The sequence below is a fragment of the Callionymus lyra genome, chromosome 16, assembly GCF_982586985.1.
Source record: "Callionymus lyra chromosome 16, fCalLyr1.hap1.1, whole genome shotgun sequence".
Taxonomy (NCBI): Eukaryota; Metazoa; Chordata; class Actinopteri; order Syngnathiformes; family Callionymidae; genus Callionymus; species Callionymus lyra.
The window spans coordinates 5,698,183-5,719,598 of NC_141833.1; the positions used below are offsets into that span (position 1 = coordinate 5,698,183).

General features: G+C 38.9%; 1 protein-coding gene across 2 annotated transcripts in view; it reads left to right on the plus strand.

The window, feature by feature from the left end:
* Positions 1-281: 281 nt before the first annotated feature.
* ephb1 (EPH receptor B1) overlaps positions 282-21,416 on the plus strand; it is a 209,911-nt gene continuing 188,776 nt past the window's right edge. For both annotated transcript variants that reach the window (XM_087811862.1, XM_087811863.1), the window contains exon 1: positions 282-581. In XM_087811862.1, coding sequence (XP_087667988.1) covers positions 524-581 — 58 coding nt within the window. In that variant the 5' untranslated portion in view covers positions 282-523. The remainder of the gene's footprint in view (positions 582-21,416) is intronic.

Sequence of the window (21,416 nt, forward strand, 5' to 3'; positions counted from 1 at the left end):
TTTACAGAAATATCTACCAACACCTTTGGTTGCAATAGCGTCCAACTACCGACCAGTGTCGCTGTTTCCCTTCAGAGAAACGGGAAGCGCTTCAACCAGGGGGGGGAAAGTTTGGTGTTGACAATGAGAAGTGGGCGGAGCCACGAGCCGCTTGATTGGCCGGTGAGCTTCCCATCTCCGCCCGTGATTGGTCGAGGCGCGGCACCCGGGCTCGATCGCGGCGTCTCGCCGGGTCTCCCCTCCATCCTCCACTCCATCCTCCCCCCCCAGAGCCGCCACACTCACGCGCTTCCTCCGCTTGTCACACATTGTTTACTACGTCTTGAAATGTGACTCACGAGCGCGTCTTTCTGCTGGAGTACCGACAACTGAGGGATTCTCTTTTTTGTTTTCCCCAAAATAAAAAAAAAGAAGAAGAAGCGTGAATTCTTTTTTTTATTTTTATTTTTTTTTTCTGTTGCGGGGTTTGTTTGTGGGGATCCGCCGGAGAAACCAGCTCTTCTTCTTTTTTTCTTTTTTTGCCATGATAGTGGATTTGTTGTTTGCGCTTCTCTGCGTCCTCTCGTCCTCAGCCATGGAAGGTAAGAAACATTTATTTTGGATTTAAACTCCTGACAGCGGGTTGAAGGTGTGACAGGTGAGCCTGTGGAAACACGTGGAGATGAAATCACGCACACCTGCGTGACAAATCAAAGTTCATGTCTTCAAGTGAAGACTTCACGGTTATTAAATCTCACAGCAAATCTTTCTTTTTTTTTATTGCGTTTCCTTTCTTGTCCCTCCGGTTCTCGGCGGCTTTACTCATATTTCCCTCTTCATCCTCGCAGTGGCTCTTCCAGCAACTAATATCCCAGTTAAACATGATTTTCATTTCCTGCTGTGGGACCACAGGGACCCCCGCTCTGCCTGGAGCCCTCTGAGTGCTCATCCTCCACCACATCCAGCATCTCTTAGAAAACCATCTTTCTATCTCACTCCAGTCTTCTAATGGATTTAATAATCCAACAATATAGTACTTTTTGTAGTTCAAATGTTTTGGAAATAAGGATTAAGGTCAATGTTCGGGTTGAGAATTGAGGGGTTCGGTTTGGAACTTAACTAAAGCCCAATCTGCTCTTTTTTTTCTGAGAAGTCAGGCAGCAAAAAAAAAAAAAAAGGTGTGTTTGTGTAGTTTGGACCAGTGTGTGCTGGACGCTCATGATGGACTCATCGATTCATTCGACCTCCTCCACGCACACCTGATCAACAACACATTATTATTATTGATGAACCAATGAACTGTGAGATGAAAGCCAAGTGAAGCTAATGAGGAGTGATGGAGTTTCAATTAATATATATATTTTTTAATGATTAATAGATAATATTGTCATTTATTTCTAGTCAAATCTGTGTCGATCGTGCTCCTAAATTTCATGAAACGGCACAACTCTTGCAGTCCATGTTGTGAGAACTGTGTGAATGTTTGTGTATCAACTTACTCTACACACATTGTGTGTTTAAACTCTGAGTAAATCCACAAATGATGAGCTTAGTAAGTGAGGCCCCAGGGGCCATTTAATCTAATTTATTTTATTTAGCCCATCATGGAAATATAATTATTCGCCAAACCGGACATGTCAAATTAAAAAAAACATTAAAATTGCAACTTATATTAGTTTCTAACGTCATTTTATGCCATAGTGGTGCCAAATATTGGTGATGAGGGGGTTAAGAAAAAAATGGATACCATATTATTATTTAACAGAACTGTATTGATGAATGAATAGTATTTCTTGGCTTTCAAATCAAACAGTATTTTATTTTTAGTACAGTTCTTTTTATGGCTTATATTTCAATAAATTGTGGCTTCGCAGCTAAAGGAACGGTGAAATCCTGTGAGATCAGAGCGTTGACTGAGGACAGGAGGATACAGTCGACTCTGACAGCTTTTAAAAGCTTATGTTTGGATGTATTTTGGCTTCAAAACAAATGAAAAGACTTGTTTTTTGGGTTTATCTGTTTTGAATGTTAGCCTATGTTTGATATATAGAAGCTCAAGGATATCGGTTACACCTGCATACCATGTTTTTCTGTGAAAATCTGGCCTTCTTTGGAAACTCACCCGTGATAAGATGGTAACTTCACTGGTCTGGTGAACATTACTCAAGGTCAGGTCAGCTTCGCTATCAGATCCATGATTGTCTGTATTTTATAACTCTTAAGAAAGTTTTCATCTATCGTCCAACACTTATCTGAAGGTGGTTCACATAGGAAGACAGAAACCTCCTCCAGCTGACCAGGGTGAAGTCTTCCAAACAAATACCCCTCCTTGAGCACCTCACCAGTGACCAGTGCTGACCTCTTCACCCCTATCTCTTAAGATGTATCCCATACCATGAGGGGTAGAATTTATTTCAGTTACTTTTGCTGTGAAGTGGTTCTTCCAGTCACCAGAAAAAAAAAAGGAAAAAAAAAAAGATGTAAAATAGATCGACTTTGCCATATGCCTTCAATATTTCTTCATCAGTTCAAGACAGAGATCTTAAAAAAAACATCTTCTATTTATGATAAAGAGCTGTAGACGGAGTATTGTCTGTAACCAGAGATGGATGGTGAAACAAGGAGGAGATGTTTACAGGAGGAGAATGAAGAGAAACAAACCCTCAGCGTACGCCGTTACCACTGAGCTGTCTAGGAACATATTCTGGGTTGTCACAAAGCAAACTTATCCTCATTCCATATCAATTACGTAGCAAGATACTCCAGCTGTTTGTGTCGCCTTCGCTCCATGAGACTTCTCTACGTCTTTTTTTTTTTTGACATTCCTTTTGCCTTTTTTTTTTGGATCGCAAGTAATAAAACTGCACACTTGGCAAGATAAATGCTTTCAAACCGTCAGCATTGATTTACTTTGTGATGTCACGACCAAGCCAGGATGTTGCTGCCTATAAGAAAAGAAAATGTCAGCTGCACTTTCACTCATCTTTTTTTTAAACTCCATCTATTCTCAACATAATCCCCCACCCCTCACTCCCTGATTTCTTCCCTCCAATCTACCCTCTCTAATTCTCTGCGCAAATCCTTCTTTTCCCTCTTGTCTTCCCCAACTGCTCCCCTTGTGTTTGAGCGGCGCGTCTGTTTCCCGCCAACAGCAGCAGTAATTCCCCAGTACTTACAGAACCATCGCTTATTTCTGTTTGCCCTTAAACCAATTAGGCTCAGATAAGCTTCCTCATTTAACGGCCTGGAACTGGGTGGCTGAGCGAGGACGGGCCGAGCGATGGGGATGAAACAGCTGCTTGCAAGATGGACAGGGAATGAGAGGGATAAAAAAAAAAAAGATGGTAAAGGGAGGTGTGTGGCGGGGAGAGCGGGGTTGGCACAGGACTAGAGGCAGAGATTTCACAAGTGAGTAACCAACAAGTGAACAGTGGGAGTGCGCTTTGTTTAGTTATCTGACTTGGAAGTCGTTCTACTCGTTGTAAATCCTCCTCCTGTTTTTTGTTTTTTTTGTGATAAGAAAACATTAGTAAACTCCACAGCAGGTCCCCGAGGACGGCGCGTTAAGCACCTGAAGAGCGCTAATGCCTCATCCACAGGGGCCGACGGGAACGGAGAACATTTCACTCGCCAGAATAAACAATGGGACGACGGCTAAAGGCAACAGGTTGCCCACATCTCCGTCTGAGGAATAAAGTGCTTCCAGCTCGGCGCTACTTGGTGTTCTTGAGCGTGGAAATGACTTTCTCTCTTCGGGGCCTTTTGACTCACGGCTGACCCGTGGCTTCCACCTCACCGGGGAGTCGTTATGTAAGCCGCGTGGCATTTGAAAACATTGAGTTATCGTTCTGTGTCACTTTATATTTCACTCTGAAAGTATGGCCACTGGTTTTACGCAGCTACTTTACACAACATCACATTAGACTGAGGCCGCCTGGGTTTATTTTTAAAGGGTTACTTACATAATTAAAACATCTAAAAACAACCTAATGAGGTATGAACTGTTAAATGGATAATGGATGGGTAATAAAACTGAGATAATTGCTTTTAACTTTTTACTAGTTGAATTTATTTTACATAAGTTTCATTCTGCTAACTGAGTAGTCGGAGTGTTCGAGAACTAGAAACACTTCCTCAATTATAACTGCTTTACTGTATATATGGTTTTTATTGAGACTTAAGCCTTATTTGCACGGGATAAGTATTACCTGGGGACCTCTTGTAATTTGTAATAATTACGGAGAATGTCTAAGTTTTAATCCCACGCAAATGCACCATCTCTGTTTTTTGTAATATAATAATTCCACCGCAAATGACCGACTGTAATTCACCAAACACAGACGCCGGGTGAAAATACTAGTCCCGTGCGAGTCCACATGTCTGCGTTTGTAATTCTGAATGCGGCATATATGCCACTGTAACGGACTTCTATGCCATTGACACTTGCCATTGTGTCAATATTTACTTCCGCTGTCTTATTTTGAAGGGGTTGAAAAGGAAGTAGATCGAGTTCGTTGTTGAGGGTGTGTTCCACATGATGAAAGTAAAGAAGACGTGCGCGCTGCACAGATATAAACTAAGTTCCAGCCTCGTTGTTTCCCAGACAAATACACTCGGTTACATTACTGTAACAGACCGTGTCTCTTCTGTAAGAATAATGTTGGGGCAAATTTATGTGCAGGGCAGCGCTCTCGCTGTTGAGCCTCTGAGTTGAGAAATGAAAGAAAATAAACGGTTGTCCACTTTATCTTCTCTAAACGAAGAACGCTTGGTTACGCTAACTTTCTCTTTCAGTAATTCCGCTCCTTTCAGATCTCTATCTCCAGGTAATGTCAGTAAAAATTACTATTGTGCAGCCGTCGCTTATCCAGTGTTAATGCACTTAAAATAAAACAGAGGGGGGGTAATTTATGTTTTTATAAGTTGAATCTTATTTGGAATATACGATGAGCTTTAATCAAGAACAAACCTTTACTTAATGTCGGGTGAAAAGACAGTATTTCCAGTCTTTAGTTTGAGTCTAAATGGAAGTTAAAGAGTGTCTTAATCTTAGTAGGTGTGACGGAAAAGAAGTGAAGGGTTGCTTGTGAAGGAGCCCACGTGTATACAAGTGTATTTCTGGCGATGAAGCGCTACTGCTGACCTGGGACCAACCGGAGTAGAATTCAATTTTCCACTCTTTTTGTACCGCTGTGTGTGTATTGTACATTTGGGTGCATGTTTCTCCAGCGGAGTGCTAAAGCCATTATGGCTGGAAAGAGTGGCCACAGCCCATTACGATGGTTTTATTTGGCCACGCTGAAAAAGAGCGTCCGTGTTGTCGCGCACATCCCGTCCTCGTCTGCTTTGATGACCCACTGTCACGAGTACAAAGCCTCTCCCTTCCTGCGCCTCTTGTACCTGCAGTGCTTCAACTAGCTGTGGCCAACATAACGGCTACATTGTGTGTTCAGTCTTAAGAGGTTGGATCCATTGCAGTGTAATATTTCATATGGTAAAGTAAATCCTTTTTCTCTGGCTCATTTTCCGTCCCTCTTACAGCTTGTATGCACACAGAATCCCACCTATGACTCATTTTACCCAGAAGACATTTGAGCTTGGCCAGGTGGTAGATGCATGTAATGGACTTGAAACCTGTGTTTGCTTCACCTGACTTGTATATATGTATGTGTATATATATGTATTTATTTGTTAAGAATTGTCTTCCTCCCTCTTCATACAAACCCCATGTTTAAAAGCTTAACTAATAACCTATTGTTGGCTGTTCAAATTTGTTATTTGTCCTAAAATTCCAAACAATCATCACAGCATCTATAAACCCGGTAACTTGACCAAGTTTTATTTATTGAAATCAGTATATTGTACTTTTAACAGTTGCAATCTGCGTGGATTTGTATGTCTTGAGTTAAACTTACTTTTGATGGTGAATTTTAAGTCATTGTCTAATTTCTACTAGAATATTTTTGTTCCATTGATGGTGTAGTTCGATTTTGCATAAAAAGAAATACTGAATTTCACTTGTTCTAAGATAACAAAAATCATATTCAAGTCTACATTGACTGTAGTGCTAAAATATAGTAGTATAATAAGTATTTTTGTGTGTTTTTTTTTTTTAATTCGACCACATTTGTGAAGGAAAAGACTATATTTGAGACGACCCAATGCTCAATAGATGCCAGACACTGACTATTAAATGTACGTAGAACATCTCAACACCCTTAAATTGTATCTATAAATCTTTTTTTTTTCATGTTTCATATAATGTTTGAGCAACACGGATGCCTTTTTGTTGAACAATGGAAAGTTAAATCAACTCTCTAATCTAATTCAATTATCAACTATGATTTTTCAGAACTGCTAATTTTATTAGGAATCAAAATAATATGAATAAACTGGACAATCAAAAGAATCAACTGGACCATAGAATAAAGAAGTTCTAATATTCATCTTTAAGTAATGGGTTCCTCAAATGAGTACATTAGTAATGATTGCAACATTTTTAGAAATCTTTCAAAACCAGTTTTAGCCTTTTGAAAAACCTTGTTACTTTAGAGACCACACTTTAATTTAATAGATTCCACGCTCCACTTTGACTCGTATCATTTTACCATGTTAATACCGCCGCCAATAAAGCCGAGGCGTATCCCGGGAACGAGCTTTAATAAACTTGAATCCCTTTAAAATGTGGGCTGAGCTTATCTGTTGCTATTTATTTCAGTGTTGGCTCCGCTGTGTCATCCAGACGTACCTTAGACTCGCCCGCCGAGATGCTATCGACGGTGTCCAGTTCCTGTCTTTCCTCATGTTTGGCCTTATCAGACCGGTGGCCTTATCTTTCTCATCACGGGTAGAAACAAACATGCCGCAGCCTTCATAAATTAACCTGCCGCAGTCCAGCCAGTGACTCATCTCGAGCATACTTTAAACCCCAAAAAGTTTTTGGCGACCCAGCGAGTTGTGGCTGAAGGTGCAGGTTGTAAGTTAGAGAGGCTTCCAAAAAACACACTGTGTTGAGAACAGCAATACTGGTTATCGATTGTGAAACAGCTTCCATTCCACTCAAGGATGGCAGAGTGAAAAATGTGCTCTGACTGTTTTCCTTTTTTCGTTTCTCTCTAGGTTCTTTTTTTTTTTTCTTCCATTATCACCTGTCCCAGAGATTGGGATGAGAGTTGTTCAGTCAGCGAGAAAGAGGTGCCCTCGCTGATATTTGTTCAGGTTGAGGGGAAAGATGAGAAGCCATCGATTTTTCAAACCTTATTTTCGTCTCTTCACACGGCCTGGCCTTCGTGGCCTTTGTGTTTACAACAAGCTTTGCGGTGTAACTGTAAACATTCAATACCAAACACTGTTTATTTGTTTCGCAGGATTGTTTTAGATTGCTAAATCTTATGTTTAAACCTTTGAGTTTGATTTAAAAACTGGTTTTGGGTTTGACATTTCTTTGTCTTTAGTGTTTCATTTTCCCTGCAGAAGAATCTTGGCATCTTAAATGCCCAATCAGTGGTACTTAACACTGTGTTTCTGGCTCCCCCTAGTGTAAAAGTATAGTTTAACAAGTAAATGATCTGCTTTGCTGATCTCTGTGTCTCCATTCGCTTACAAAACAAGATCGAGGTTCTTTTGATGCCAGTTTCTGGTTTTATCTTCCTGGTAACTTCCAAAAAATGTCTCCCAGTAGACTCAGTTTTACTGAGACATGTCTGTTCAAAATTAAAATAATAACCAAAAATAACCAAAATGTTACAACGTTCTGCATTAATGCACTACATAACACACTCATAATTGTTGTGTTGTAACAAATTGTTGTTTACTCTCGACTATTAATTCTTTTAGATTATTTTGTTTTTGTTTTTTTCCCCAAAAAAGTGATAAAATCTAACAGTTGTTTCAAATTACTCCCCCACCTCTCCTCTCAGACTGAACGTCCTCCCCTCTCCTGTCCTTGCTTTAAGGGCTCCTTGCTTTACGCTTTAGTCAAAAACAGATGCATCTGTGATGTATTTCCAACTGCGTGCTGTTGAGAGACCAGAAGACCAAATTCAGTCTGACTATGATGTGTTCTGGAACTCCGATGGATTGATCTTGACTTTGAAACCTTCAGGTTCTGATTTCAGCTTGGCAAACTTTGTGAAACGCAGACATGTGTTTCGAATCGTTGTGTAGAAAATATCTTATCTTGCACCACGATCAAGAGCAGTTCAGAACCTTCTTTTTCAGTTGCTTAAATGAAGAATATCTTAAATAACGGGCGTAGAGGAAGAACAACTCGAGACACATTTTGAGTGAATCAGCAGCTCTGAGGACAATCTTCTTTAGCGCTCAGAGGAAATAAAGGGTGAACGTTAATACGGCTGGAATTATGGACGGGTGGTCGAGGCTGCTGCACTTCTGATTAAATAAAAGCTCCTCCACAGACTGTTCCTCATAGGCTGTGACAACACACACTCAATTACTTAAGAAGCCACTATACGGCCTTTTTTTTATATCCTGAACTTGCTAATGTATCACCGAAGAACGGCCAGTATATGTGATGTAGCAGTTTTTGGTCTTTTGGCACGAGTTCACACGGCGCTATTTGTAAATGTGTTGTTTAATTCAAGGTGATCCCAAAGACTTTGGGCTGGGTCTGATGACTCTTGTGGTTTTAAGCAGATTGAAAAAGACACTTCTTTTGTCACGCCCGATCATGACGTACTGCTGAAATGGTTGTTAAGTTTGATGCCGTCCTCTCCGTCAGAAGGTTAGACAGCTTCATGGTTATAGAGGTTAGCATAGGGGTGGGTAGTCAATTTTCTATGGAGTGTTTTTCGAAGGGCCAATCTAGTCAAGCACTAGTAGGGGCAATAGAAAGAAAAATAACCTTATTAAAATTGGAAATATGAACTTTTTCCATTTTTTTTTTTATGAATGTTCTCATCTATATCGACACAGAAACACTAAAATAATAATCTTTTTTTCCCCAGGTCTGTCTTAGCGTCTTCTTCCACAAGACATTTTGACATGTATTAGCACAAACGTGTAAAATGCAAATGTCACACATGATAATCCCAGTTATATTATATAAATTCCTGTCTGGACCATCTCTCTTTGTTCACGTATTAACACCCGGTTCTCCTTCTGTACGAGGACACAGTTGTAAAGAAAGACAATTAACCTTTGCAACATCATTCACAATACAAGTCATATTTTCAGCATTCTGGCTCTAATAGTGTCCAACAATCCATATAATTAATGTTATGGCAGAATAATGAAGGTAAAAACCACTGAGCAGGAACAGATGGAGACTTTGATAATGTCAAATGAGGATTTTATCACACTTCCAAAAACAATTCTTCCACAGTTTAAATCACTGCTGAAAGTCACTTCCTGGTTAGCAAAGCCTTTCCTATAGTTTCTTTCACTATATTTTAAAACATTGAAAATATTTGAACTAGTTCTTATCTCCAACCAAAATGTTTTGTGCAAAACATCTAAAAACAATTACAAAACCCCCCAAAACATTTTGTATTCTATATTTCCATCTGGATCTATATAGATTTTGAGGGAATCTAGCAAAGACAAACATACAAAAAACAAAACCATAAACCATAAAAAAAATAAACCATTGCATACATCAAAATATAAATAAATCAAATAAAAAAAACACCTTTTCCAATGAAAATTGCTATGTGGCTCAACTACGTGGGATTAATGTCATGTTGACATCACAGGGTGTATAGTGGTAACAGCTCAGCACTTTTTTAAAATGTTCTCACGCTCCTGGTGTTGTTGAGTAAATACAAGTTACATGGAAAACTGTTACTTCCTGTTTCGACTTAAATATTCATTAAAGAGGATAAAAGTATATCAAAACCTGTAACTACCTAATTTCTACAAGGCCTTATTTCAAACAGAAGAGACACAACATGGTGTGTAAAAACCCACGACACACACGAGAGTCACGCACACGACTCGTGCTGACGTTCAGAGGGGAAATGAGCAGCGACGGAACAGCCACGAGCAGGAGCCCACGGCGCCGCTCATTTTTAATAAAAATGTGGCACTGCCTCCTTAAGGCTCCGGACATGTGCACATATTTCACCCTCAACCCTCAACATAAACGCAATCTCTTATTAAACACCCGTGGCAAAGAGAGGGTGGCAGGGCGAGGGACGGTGTGCACGGATTTCCGTGTCCGTGTCGGCAGCAGGAGTTACAGTACGGTTCACACGGATTTACCTCGGCTCCATTCACCGCCATTTTTATTTGAAATGCAAATGTTCTGAATCAATTTACCCTCCCGTCCAAACCATGAGGCGTATGAATTTGCTCTCTGGATGTGTCTTGGCTACTTCTGTCTTCCCTTTACAAGTGTAAACTGAAATAAACGTGGACTTTCAGTTTGTCACCAGCAATACTTTGAATATTGGTCAGTCATCTTACTCTTAGATTCTTGTGATGTCATACTTTTGGGTATGAATGGGATATAGTCCGTGGCATTCTTAAGAATACATCCCATAATACTTGTATATGACACTGTAATAGTATTTTATTTATTTACTACACGCCCAGTGAATTTGTTTTTGTGTTTCGTTAACAATTGCATATGCGGTATGATGCAACGGGACAACCAATAAGCCAAAACATTGTAGTTACACTGTTCTGACACTGGAGGAGCCAGAAACAACCTGTTCGATCTTACATGTTGCTGCTTTAATTCACTAATACTCTGATTGATCTAAACTTACATTGATATTAGTGATAGTGATACTCAGGAAAATATTTGATGCTCTATACAATTTTTGAAACCTCAAGGATGTAACCTACAGGTTTAAAATAAATAGTTTTTTGGCGATAAAAATGCAAAAATAACCCTTTTTAACATCTTGTAACAATTAACAGTACCACAACGTTAAATATTTATATAAAAAAAACTGTTGTGCAAACTATTAATGCAATTATAATAACAATTTTCGACACTTTTGAAAATGTATCCAGATGCTACATTTTAATACGGATATTTTCTGATATTCTTCCAGTAAAACATAAACTGATCAAATGTTAAAAAAATATGTACAAAATTCACAATTTTTTTTACTTAATTCTGTGGAGATATTTAATTGTGATTTAAGATTCTATTAGCGAAGTGACCGACAGTATGGAGTACTTGAATAATTCCTCTGCAGGATGGAAGACCGAAAGTAACCTCCTTATAAGATTCTATAGAGATTAAGATCGGGCTCCTCTGATAGATGACTAGACCCATTATGAAACCCATAATCTAAGATCACTTAAATTAATCACACAGATAAAAAAAATGCTCTATGACCAAGAATGGTATCAGAAACAACAGAACGATGATGCAAAAGTAATAATTCAATTAATGCTGTTGACTTAAAATAATCTATGGCAACAATCCTTCAAATAGTTTTTATGATATTGAGATCACTGGGATATAAAAAAAAATGCCCCCCAGGATGCATATTAATGAGATTGACACTTTGTCATAATGACTGACAAACTGATCCAAGTCTCCGGCGACCTTTTGACCTCATCTCCCTTCCATGAATAGTTATGACGGAGCACAACCCCCGGGATTCATTTTAATTTGATGTTCCTCGAGGTCGCATCACAGCCGAGCCCCTTCCAGTCGTAAATCTTGCATTAATAATATTGTTCAAGTCCCTCTTTTTTTTTTTTTCTTTCTCCCGTCAGCGCTTCAGGGGGAAACGACGCGTAGATACATATTTGTGAGCGACTGTCATCTGCCTGTAGCTCTGGACTAAACTGGTTTCTATGGAAGCAACCGGACTAGCCTGAGGACTCATTTGTTCTGGAGAGGAGAGGAGGCAGGAGTGTGTAGAAGAGGGTTTACTCTCTGATGTGATCTTTTTTTGGTGTTGGTCTAATGAGAAGTCTGGTGGGCTTTGAGTACTTGATGTGTCAACGTGCTTCTGATTAAGTGTCTTTACTGGAAAACCCTTGTATAAAAAACAATACATATTACGTATCAAATTCATTATCGATTCAGATGAAAATATTTATATATACAGTAAGAAAAAGGTGTCTTAATTTTTCTTTAAATAGACTTGTACAAGTAAATTAAATTCACCTTTATTTGAGTGTTGCTGAAACCTTTAGTTTCCACCAGCAGGATTACTACATTATGTATTTATTTATTTATACAGTCGACTCCATCAGCCTTTAAAGCTGATGTTGGGACATATTTTGGTTTCAAAACAAATAAAAGCACTTACGTCATGTGTTCTGTACATTTGACAACACCAGAGTCAAGTACTCGGACAATACTACAAATATAATCCTTGTTCATATAGTATGGCAATATATTGTATCGTTGCCCCTGTATCATGATATGTTTCGTATCTCCAGATTCTTGCCAATACACAAAGCTTAATGCAAGTGAATTACAATTCTATGAGAAAAGTATAAAGCGTATAAAAACGTATATTTTGACTGTAATTCATGAGTACTTTATTCCCCTGCTGGTAGCAACAATAGTACGTGTCACCCTAACACCATTTAATTTCAATGTCAATCAATCAATGCGGCTTTATTGATTGTTCACCTTTTTAATTCTTCAACATTGATTTTTCTGTCACAAATCATTTAGACAGTTCACGCTTTTACTTCTGAAGAATGTTTGGCACTAGAAAAAACCCCTCCAGCGAGTACTCTGAATACGGCACCATGGTTATGTCGTAAATCACTTTTATTATCTCTCAATTTTATTTAGGAGCTACTTTTGATCAGTCATTACATACTCAAGTTTCTTTCTCTTAGAATATTGTGGATATTTTTGGTCAATTCTGAGTCCTTGTTGCGTTCTTTCAGGATAATTTGGGGGCAAATTCTTGTCGATTGTAACATACTCTGTAATGAGTTCTGTCAGGGTAATTTTGAGGCAAATTGTTATCAATTGCAACTTACTATATGTTGCATTTTGTAAGGATAAATTGAAGATGGATTGTTGTCAGTTGTAACTTATTTTGAATTCTGTCCATGGGAATAATTTTGGGGCAAATTGTTGTCAATTGTAACTTACTCCTTGTTGTGTGTGTAACAATAGTTTTGGGGATTATTTTTGTCAATTGTTAACATACTCTTTGTTGTGTTCTGTCAGTCTCATTTTGGGTCAAATTGTTGCCAATTGTAACAAAAGAGTTTGTTACAATTGGCAACAATTGACTCAAAATTATACTGACAGAACAGAACAGAGTCTGTGTTGCGTTGTGTCAGGAAAATTTTGGGTAAAATGATTGTCGATTGTAACATACTCTTTGTTGTGTTCTGTCAGAATCATTTTGGGGCATTGCCAGGCATGTACCTTTGCAAAGAGAGAGCACTGAATATCACTGTCATGACGATCATCTTAGATACATATGAATGTTTGTATTTTGTAACAAAACTCAGACGAAATGACACCAAGTCCAAAGTGAGGCTCCGAAATCTGCAGTGCTTTTCAGCATGGAACCCATTCCTAATCTTTACAGTATGGAAAACACAAACATCTCAAGAATACATTTAATAACATATACCATTTTTGAGACTGTATAGTTACATAAAAATTTTGAAAATGTTTAATTCAACTATTTCTTCAAGAGTAAAATCAACATTTACTCACTTTACTTTAAGTTTTATCATCCAAACATTTTAAGACAGAGAGTTGATATTAATGATGTTTGTCAGTTCAGGAGGTCCAGTGGATGTTGATGCTGAACTCGAGGGTCGATAGATCCTGATCCGAGTGCTGGCAATGCTAACCTGCTCTGTAATGGTGTGCAGCGAAAGAGTGCTGAATGCAAACCCATATTCAACCGCCTCTCTCCTCTAAATCCAGCTTTCCTGTGAAATATCTTCCCCCGGCTTTCTCTCAAGGCTGCCGCATTCAAAATGTTGTACCTTTCATGTGCGCTTCACACACTGTTAGACACCCACTCATCAGTTGTGACAGTGACATTCGGTGGAGTCGACTCATTTCGGGGAGCAGGAGGGACTGAGTGACGGGACACACTGTGCTGGGCTCGGTGGCATTTAGCAAGTTGGATTTTTTTTCTTTCCATTTTAAATAACGCCAAGTGGGACATGAACTAGCAGATGCACACGTTTTCCTAGTGCGGCGGGTCGGCACTCAGTTGATGATATGTCAAAATGATAAACGTTCATGCTCGTCACGCAGGATGAAAATGTGCAGCACTTTCTTGGCCCTCAGATTTTTTAGTTTTATTAAATTTGCGTCACATCGATTTAAGCAGAAGCTTTTAAAGTCATTGACATGGATGCCAGCGGAGAAGGTTGTTCATGATCATGCATTTGATTTTGTGAAAAGCATTTTTTAATCACGTTTTTTTCTTGTCAGAATTCGTCTCTTGAATGTTTGACGTATTGTGTCAGGACTGCTATTCAACCGTCACCCTCATGACAAGCTGTGAACACGTCCCGTGACAAAGAACAGATATTCCTTGAGTCTCTCTTGAGACTTGTTCTTCAGCCGTCCATTTGTGGCTTTTATTGATCTCCAGTAGGGGCCCACGGTGTCGTCGTGGTTAGCGTGGGTGGCTCACATAAAGAAGCCTACTGGTTGCCTTCTAGCTAGCGGTCGTTGTGAGTGGAGTTTTTTATGTTTTCACAGATGATTCCCTGGTTATACTCTGGGTACTCTCGCCCCCCCAAAAAAACCCTAAAGGTACTGTAATGGCCGGCCTGTCTTAGCCTTACTGTACTCGACTCGATTTGTGTTGTGTTTTCAACAGGACTGTGTGTCGAAGTAGGTACTATTTATTTGTTCCTGCTCCTGCTGCAAGCTGAGTCGGCACTAAAAAATGACTTCGACAGACACTGTAGAGTCCTAAAATGAAGTCACTAAAAAAATTAATCAGTCGACCCCCCGCCCCCCAAAAAACACTACGAAACAGAGTCTGGTATGTCCGACTAAAAAGTAGTTCTGTGGTCCTTGTTTTTTTTTCTCGTCGTTTTTCTCTTTGTTTTTTACGCAATAAATGGCGAGAGCGCAGTTTATTGGTGGAAACGCAACAAAAGAGAGTAAGATCTAGTCGAGTAAGGCTGGAACTGTGATGTTTAAATGTCAACAACCTTCTCATGGTCATTTCCCGATGAGCTGTGAAAGTCGGCACAGACTCTTCTCTTGTCTGAGCTTCAAGTTGAAGAGTTTGAAGCTCTTAAAATAGGAATGAGATCGATTGTCCGCTCGCTTGTACGACTCGTCCTTCAGCATCCTTCAAAAAGCTCTGTAGCCATCAGATCAAACTGACCCCCAAACTCAATAATGGATAGCAATCTAACTTTTGAACTTAAAGTAAAGTATTTTATTTATTTATATATCGTTTCTAACTTAAAAAAGCCTTCATCAAGTTGTGTTTTTGAACCGGATCTCATCTTTTCTTTACCTGCTTGGACGGCTCATAAGCGAAGATCGTTGTCCCCACGAACAACCGCTTATACCTCACTTGCTCCCGTTGCCATTTTCACCTTTGAAAAGCTGTCTGACATCCAGACTTTCTGATGTGGAGGTGGGAGCGTCGGGCACGGATGCGTAACATTCTCTTGATGTGACGGTGATTAGCTTTGACAAGGTCACCGTACAAGTCTGTGGAAGTACGTGTGAGCAGAGTCAAGCATGAATGAGGAAAGTCACTCAGGTTCCTCTAAAAAGGCTTTCAGCAGCCTGTCATTGATTGCTTGAAAGAGGACACTTTTCTTTTTTCTCCTCCTTTTATTGACAGTAAAAAATAAAATAAAAAAAGGGAAAATGTTCACAGAAGTGTGGAGAGCGACTTTCACATGTTCTCAATCAATTTGTGTCTCTGGTGATGCTTGGAAAATCTCCTTAGTTCCATAAACATTACGCGAGTGAATGCGGGGAAAAGCTCGGTTAAAGTGGTTTTGAAAAGTACAGACACACGAAAAGAATCTGTGTGTGTCGTTTTTTTTTTTCTTCCCCCTTTTCCTCGGCTGGTGTCTGTCTTTTTTTTTTTTTTCCTGGGCTGGTGATTGATCGTGAGTTGCGCAGGATGTATGAGCGTCGCGATCATATCGTGGACCACAGCGTTAGGAGGGAATGGCAGATGTCGTCAGCGTCCTCTGTTTATTTGAAAGGTGCCTCTGTGTCTGATGGATTGTTTGCATTTGTTGGCTGCAACCATGATTTGTCATCTCCTCTCTGTTTTTGTGGCGGTAGGAAAACAAAACAAAGTCTAATTATATTGTTTTATTTACTGTGATAAAAAACGTGTGGGAAACATAAGTTGTTTTTGGCGAAATCAGGGTTAGTTAATGCTTTTTACTTTTGGGTGCATTTCACATAGAACGTTAAATTGCAACTAAAGTTTTCAGTCGCTAAAAAAGTCTTGTTTTTGAAACCAAGTCCTAGATTCGATGGAACTGGAAACGCAGGGTTCTTGTCTGATCCTGTACTTTTTTCTAATAATTATTTTTATCTATGAGTCTCGAGACTAGGCATGTCCAAAGAATGACCCAGGGGGCGATCTGTTTTGGCCGTGCACTGTCAAAATAGTCAAGTCAAATTATTAAAAAATCACTAAATGAAGCTTCTAAAAATAGTTTTTCTTCACCTCTGTAAGAAATGTCTTAATTGTGTTTTGAGCTGGTTGACGATATAGAAGCTTTATATAGAGTTACATTTTATAACTATTATTTGTCCAACATTTTCAATACATTTGCGAGTCACTGGTTGAAATATACTATCAGGAATGATCAATTTTTTGGTAATGAATCTTAAAATATGTACTCACTACCTCCTTTATTAAGTTAGTTAAGGATGTGTTTAGCCTTAACTATTCCACCCTTAAAGGTTTCAATGAATGACATGCAAATCACACATTTCTTTCAAGTGTAAAACCTGGTTAGTTAACTAGGTAGCAACAGTGACTAGGAAGTCGTGGGTTTGAATCCCAGTGATGTAAGCTCCATGACAAGGTTCTCGCATCTACATCCTAGCTAGCTGCTTTGAATGAAAGTGTAAGAGTTTTTTTGCATCAATTTAAAACATGTTAAGTTAAATTTGTTTTGTCAACTACAATAGGTTTGATTGTTGCATTAAATATATACATGTATAAATACTAAATAAATCAAGTGTTCTAATCCTGATTTGGATGATAAAGGGGGTCTTAAGATGGAGTTGGAAATAGTTTTACAGACAAAGCTATTCCTAAGAAGTTTCAGATAACAGGTTTTGAAGGACACTGGTTATAAAACACTCTCATGAAAGGACACGTTTGACATCACATTGTGTCGCAATCAGATCGACTCGGTTTCTACTGTAATTTTTTTTTTCTCCAGTATTTTAATTTGCTAAAATAACAATTATTTGATAAGCTGTGCCATTGTTTTATTGATGAGTATTAATGCGGTGTAACTTATCGACCGCTCCTCTTTCCGGAGATAAGCTCCTTATCATACACACCGGGGTTGAGGGTGAAGAGCGGCGACAGTTGAGAGGTCATTAGTATGGGAGAGCAATTGTGCTCTAACTGCTCCTGATTGCTTTGCCTTTCACATTGTGGTGACATCAGCACTTTGCTAATTGGCAGATAATTGCGAATAATCACGAGCTGGATCAGTGAGAGTCTAATTAAAGGAGCCGGCCACAGAACTCCAGCTCGGTCCTGACCAGTTTCTTCTCATTTAGTCCAGCTGGAATCTCAAAGAGGGTTTTTTTTCTTTTTTTACCTCGCAAGAGGAGTCATAGAATTCACTCGTACTCCTTGACAAAAAACGGTAATGATATTGAACATCGACAGTCTGGACTAAACTTAAGGTATGGTAGCAGTTTTTAATCAGTTTTTACTGATAGAAGTTTGCAGTTGTACGTCCTTTGCATACATCGTATAACATTTGGGCGTAGCATCTGTGACTAGGGCTGGGTATCGAACTCCGGTTCTTTTGTGGCACCGACTACTTCGATAGTCTCAAGTAGCGAAACGTACTTCAAGTATCGATAAAACGCCTGATCAGAATTAAGTGTATTTTCAAAAGAAAAAGTCTTCATTTGCACTGGAAATGATTTATTCATTTTTTCTTTAAGAAAACTGGTTGGAATGGAAATTTCCCAATGCTGAAACATTCAACTCAAGATTTTTAATGCGTGTAAAGTCATGTCCCTTTTATCGTAAAAAAAAAAAACGGTGTTGGAGTGAAGGTATCATGATCAGTACTAGTAATCGAAGATTTATAAACGAGACCTAGCAGTATCTGTTACATCACTGGTTTGTTACTGAACCACGATTTTGTAAACGATAAGTATTCGCGGCAAACTTGGTATGGTAATCTTCTAGTTTAGTTATACTTGGTCACGAGGCGTAGTTTGAGATTAAGATTGGTGATGAAACCCGCCCATTAAATTGAGGCTATGCCAACAACGCCCCTTATTATGTTATATTATACAAATCCAGGAAAACTAATATATTGGAGTATAATAAAAAAAAATACATTGTGTGTTAAAGACCAGTGGTCCCCAAACTCCAATCCGAGAGTCAAACCGGCCAATAAGGCACTTGTTACCAGACCACACAAAACAAAACAAAAAGTTTTGTTCTATTATTCATTACTGAATGAAATACTTTTACTAAGGAGAAAATGTAGTATTTCTCTGAAGTAACATTAGCATGTGACTCTAGACACATCCAAACACTTCTTCCTATTAAATTTCTTCAAAAAATAAACCTGTAAACTAGTAAAAAATGACTACCGGTCCATGGTTCAAAAAAGGTTTGGGGACCCCTGTTATAGACCATACTGTTTTTTGAACCAGACACTTAATATGTTTTTAATGCGGTTAAAAGAAGTTTGGGTTTGGGTTGTCCCTACCTTAGCTAGCCTCAAGTGGCCACTTGATGAACTGCATCTTGTTCATACAAACAGTGACCCCTTCTTAAAATCTGTAATTAGAATTGCCATACGATACGATTTATTGATTTTTTTTTGTTTTTGGGATAGTTAACAGGTCAATACCGATTTTTCAGGATTTGTTTCCCCAATTGCAACTAAAACACACACAAGTGTTATCCTTTTTGACCTTTCCATGTTTTAATATCCTTTTTAAAGGACTAATAAGATTAAGTTACATCTATCATCGTTTATGAATAGAAATGTCTCTGGATAAGTCGCTGCAGTTCCATCTATAGTTAAAAATGGTAAGCTATAAGAAAGCCTAATTATTGGTTTAAATTAAAGGTGTTAGTGTTTTTAACTAAATGTTTGTCTCAAACGCCTCGGATGAGGAGGTGTTAACAGCAGCTCTTACTTCCTTCACCATCTCTGTGTTTTGCAAGCGTGTATGACGACCCCCATTGTTGCGACCACGGCTTGTTCTGACAGAAGATAACCGCTGCAAAAACAGAAAACGTTAGAAAAAGAAGAAGGAAATTGCCGGGAGAAGTAATCCGCTTGACTCGCTGGCTCGGGTCAGCACAGGAAATGCAAGTGTGTTTCCGTTTCGTGTGTGTGTGTCTGTGGGATTCTACTGGGTTTACTTAGAAAAAAAAAAAGCTGAAATTTGATCCAAATCTCCACTCCATTCTCTCCTGAAAGTACCTGAGATATTCCGCTGGAAAGGCGCCATTTAGGCTTGCTTCCACACAATACAGCACCATGTTCCTGATGTCAGGCGGGCGAGAGGAAATAGCCTGGCCAACATAATAGCAGGAATATTTTGAAGTCACAGGAAGGGATTTATGAAAGCAAATGGGCCCGAAACATTCAGAGGAACGGCGTTCGTGCTGTATCCATGTGTGCCGCCTGACACGCTGACCCTTCTCGCTGTACTAGCCCACATTCCCCGGTGGGTTCCGAGTGTGAATTGGAGCTTTGCCTAGCCTGTCAATCAGATGAAGAGATCATTAGAGGTGTCTGACTCGACTCTCTCATCTCCAATCATCTTCCGTACCGACGACACCGGCATCTGTCTCGCAGACGCAACAAAGAACAAAGTTGCTATTTTCTTTCCTTTGCCGCCGCTTTGACTGTTCTCAATAAAAGATTAGATGTGTCACGATTAAATGTGACAAATGCGGTGACATTTTCAAGTATATACCAGTCTTTTTATGAAGTAAAAAAAACGGCTTTTATTCCATTTAAGAGCAGAGCGAGTGGATGGGTTTTAAACTGAACTTTGCAAGAAAATAGTCTGTAGCACAAAACCATGGCTGTTAGATAATCTTGTAAAAGAGATTAAACATATTTAACTCCACCAAATAAAGATGAGCAATATTGGCTAAACTAATCTTTTTGCCATTCTTCAATAAATCTTTAATGTGTTTGATTCCTTCAGTCTCGACAAATCGGTCTTGAGATCTTCATTAAATGATAATTGAATTTGAAAAGAACCCAAAAACTTGCAAGGGTAGGGGGGGTCGGAGAAAAGAGGGGAAGTTTGCTGTTTTAAGGGCCCTATAGTTGCCTAGAAGGAGCTAAAATTATGAAAAATATCCTTATTAAATATGGTATTAATTTGAGTGAAATTGGGTGTATTTACAATTTGATGGTGGTTTCCTCTCCGCCTCCTAACAATGAACAAAGAAGCTAAATTTATGGAAACATTTCTTAAGTCATATCAGGATAAGAAACACCAGAATTTGTTGTGGTTGCATTACAGATAATAATAATAATAATAATAGTACCATCAAAATTTGATTTATTTAAATGTCCATGTTGGTCTTCTCCCTCCTTTGTGCCCCCTGTTCCTTGATCGGAACAACTTCCCTCTTAAACTACATGATATATAGTAGTTTTCAAGTGTTATTTAAGTATTTTCCAAACCAACTGACATATTTTATTCATAGGGAGAAAAACTCTCAAACATCACTTTAACACGGCTTTCATAAAAAAAAGGTTTTCGATCATATAAGATGTAGCAAAAGCAATATAGAACTTGTATTTTCTTATCATTCTTGAGCAAAACGTCTACATCTTCCTGCGAGCGAATAGAACGATTCTTTGGAATCATATTTTGCGACAAACTGTAAAGGAAACTTGGTAATTCATAATGGTGGCATAAAATGGCCTAGAGCTGGAGGTAAAGGGCTGTCACGCTCTCACTAGAAAAAAAAGGCTGTAAAGCTGCAAAACTATTTCCCTTAAGTGACTTAAGAGCTTGGCTTGAAAGCAAAAGGAGGAAAGAATTAGATGCTCGTCCTTTAAATAATCTGGCACTTGCTCATCAGTGCACTTCTAAACTGATCCTTTAGTTATTCTCGGTTTATTTTGTCCGTTGGTCTGCATTAAAGTGAAGTAACAACAGACCTTCACACCTCTGACTTCACTGGAGTGTGTGTCGACATACACACTCTGAGTTTTTATCATAACCACAATCTGCTTCACCACAGGGGCTCTTATATTATTACACAAAAATGTGTACGTTCATGAATAAATGTGTGCACGTATATGTGTGTCGGTGGGGG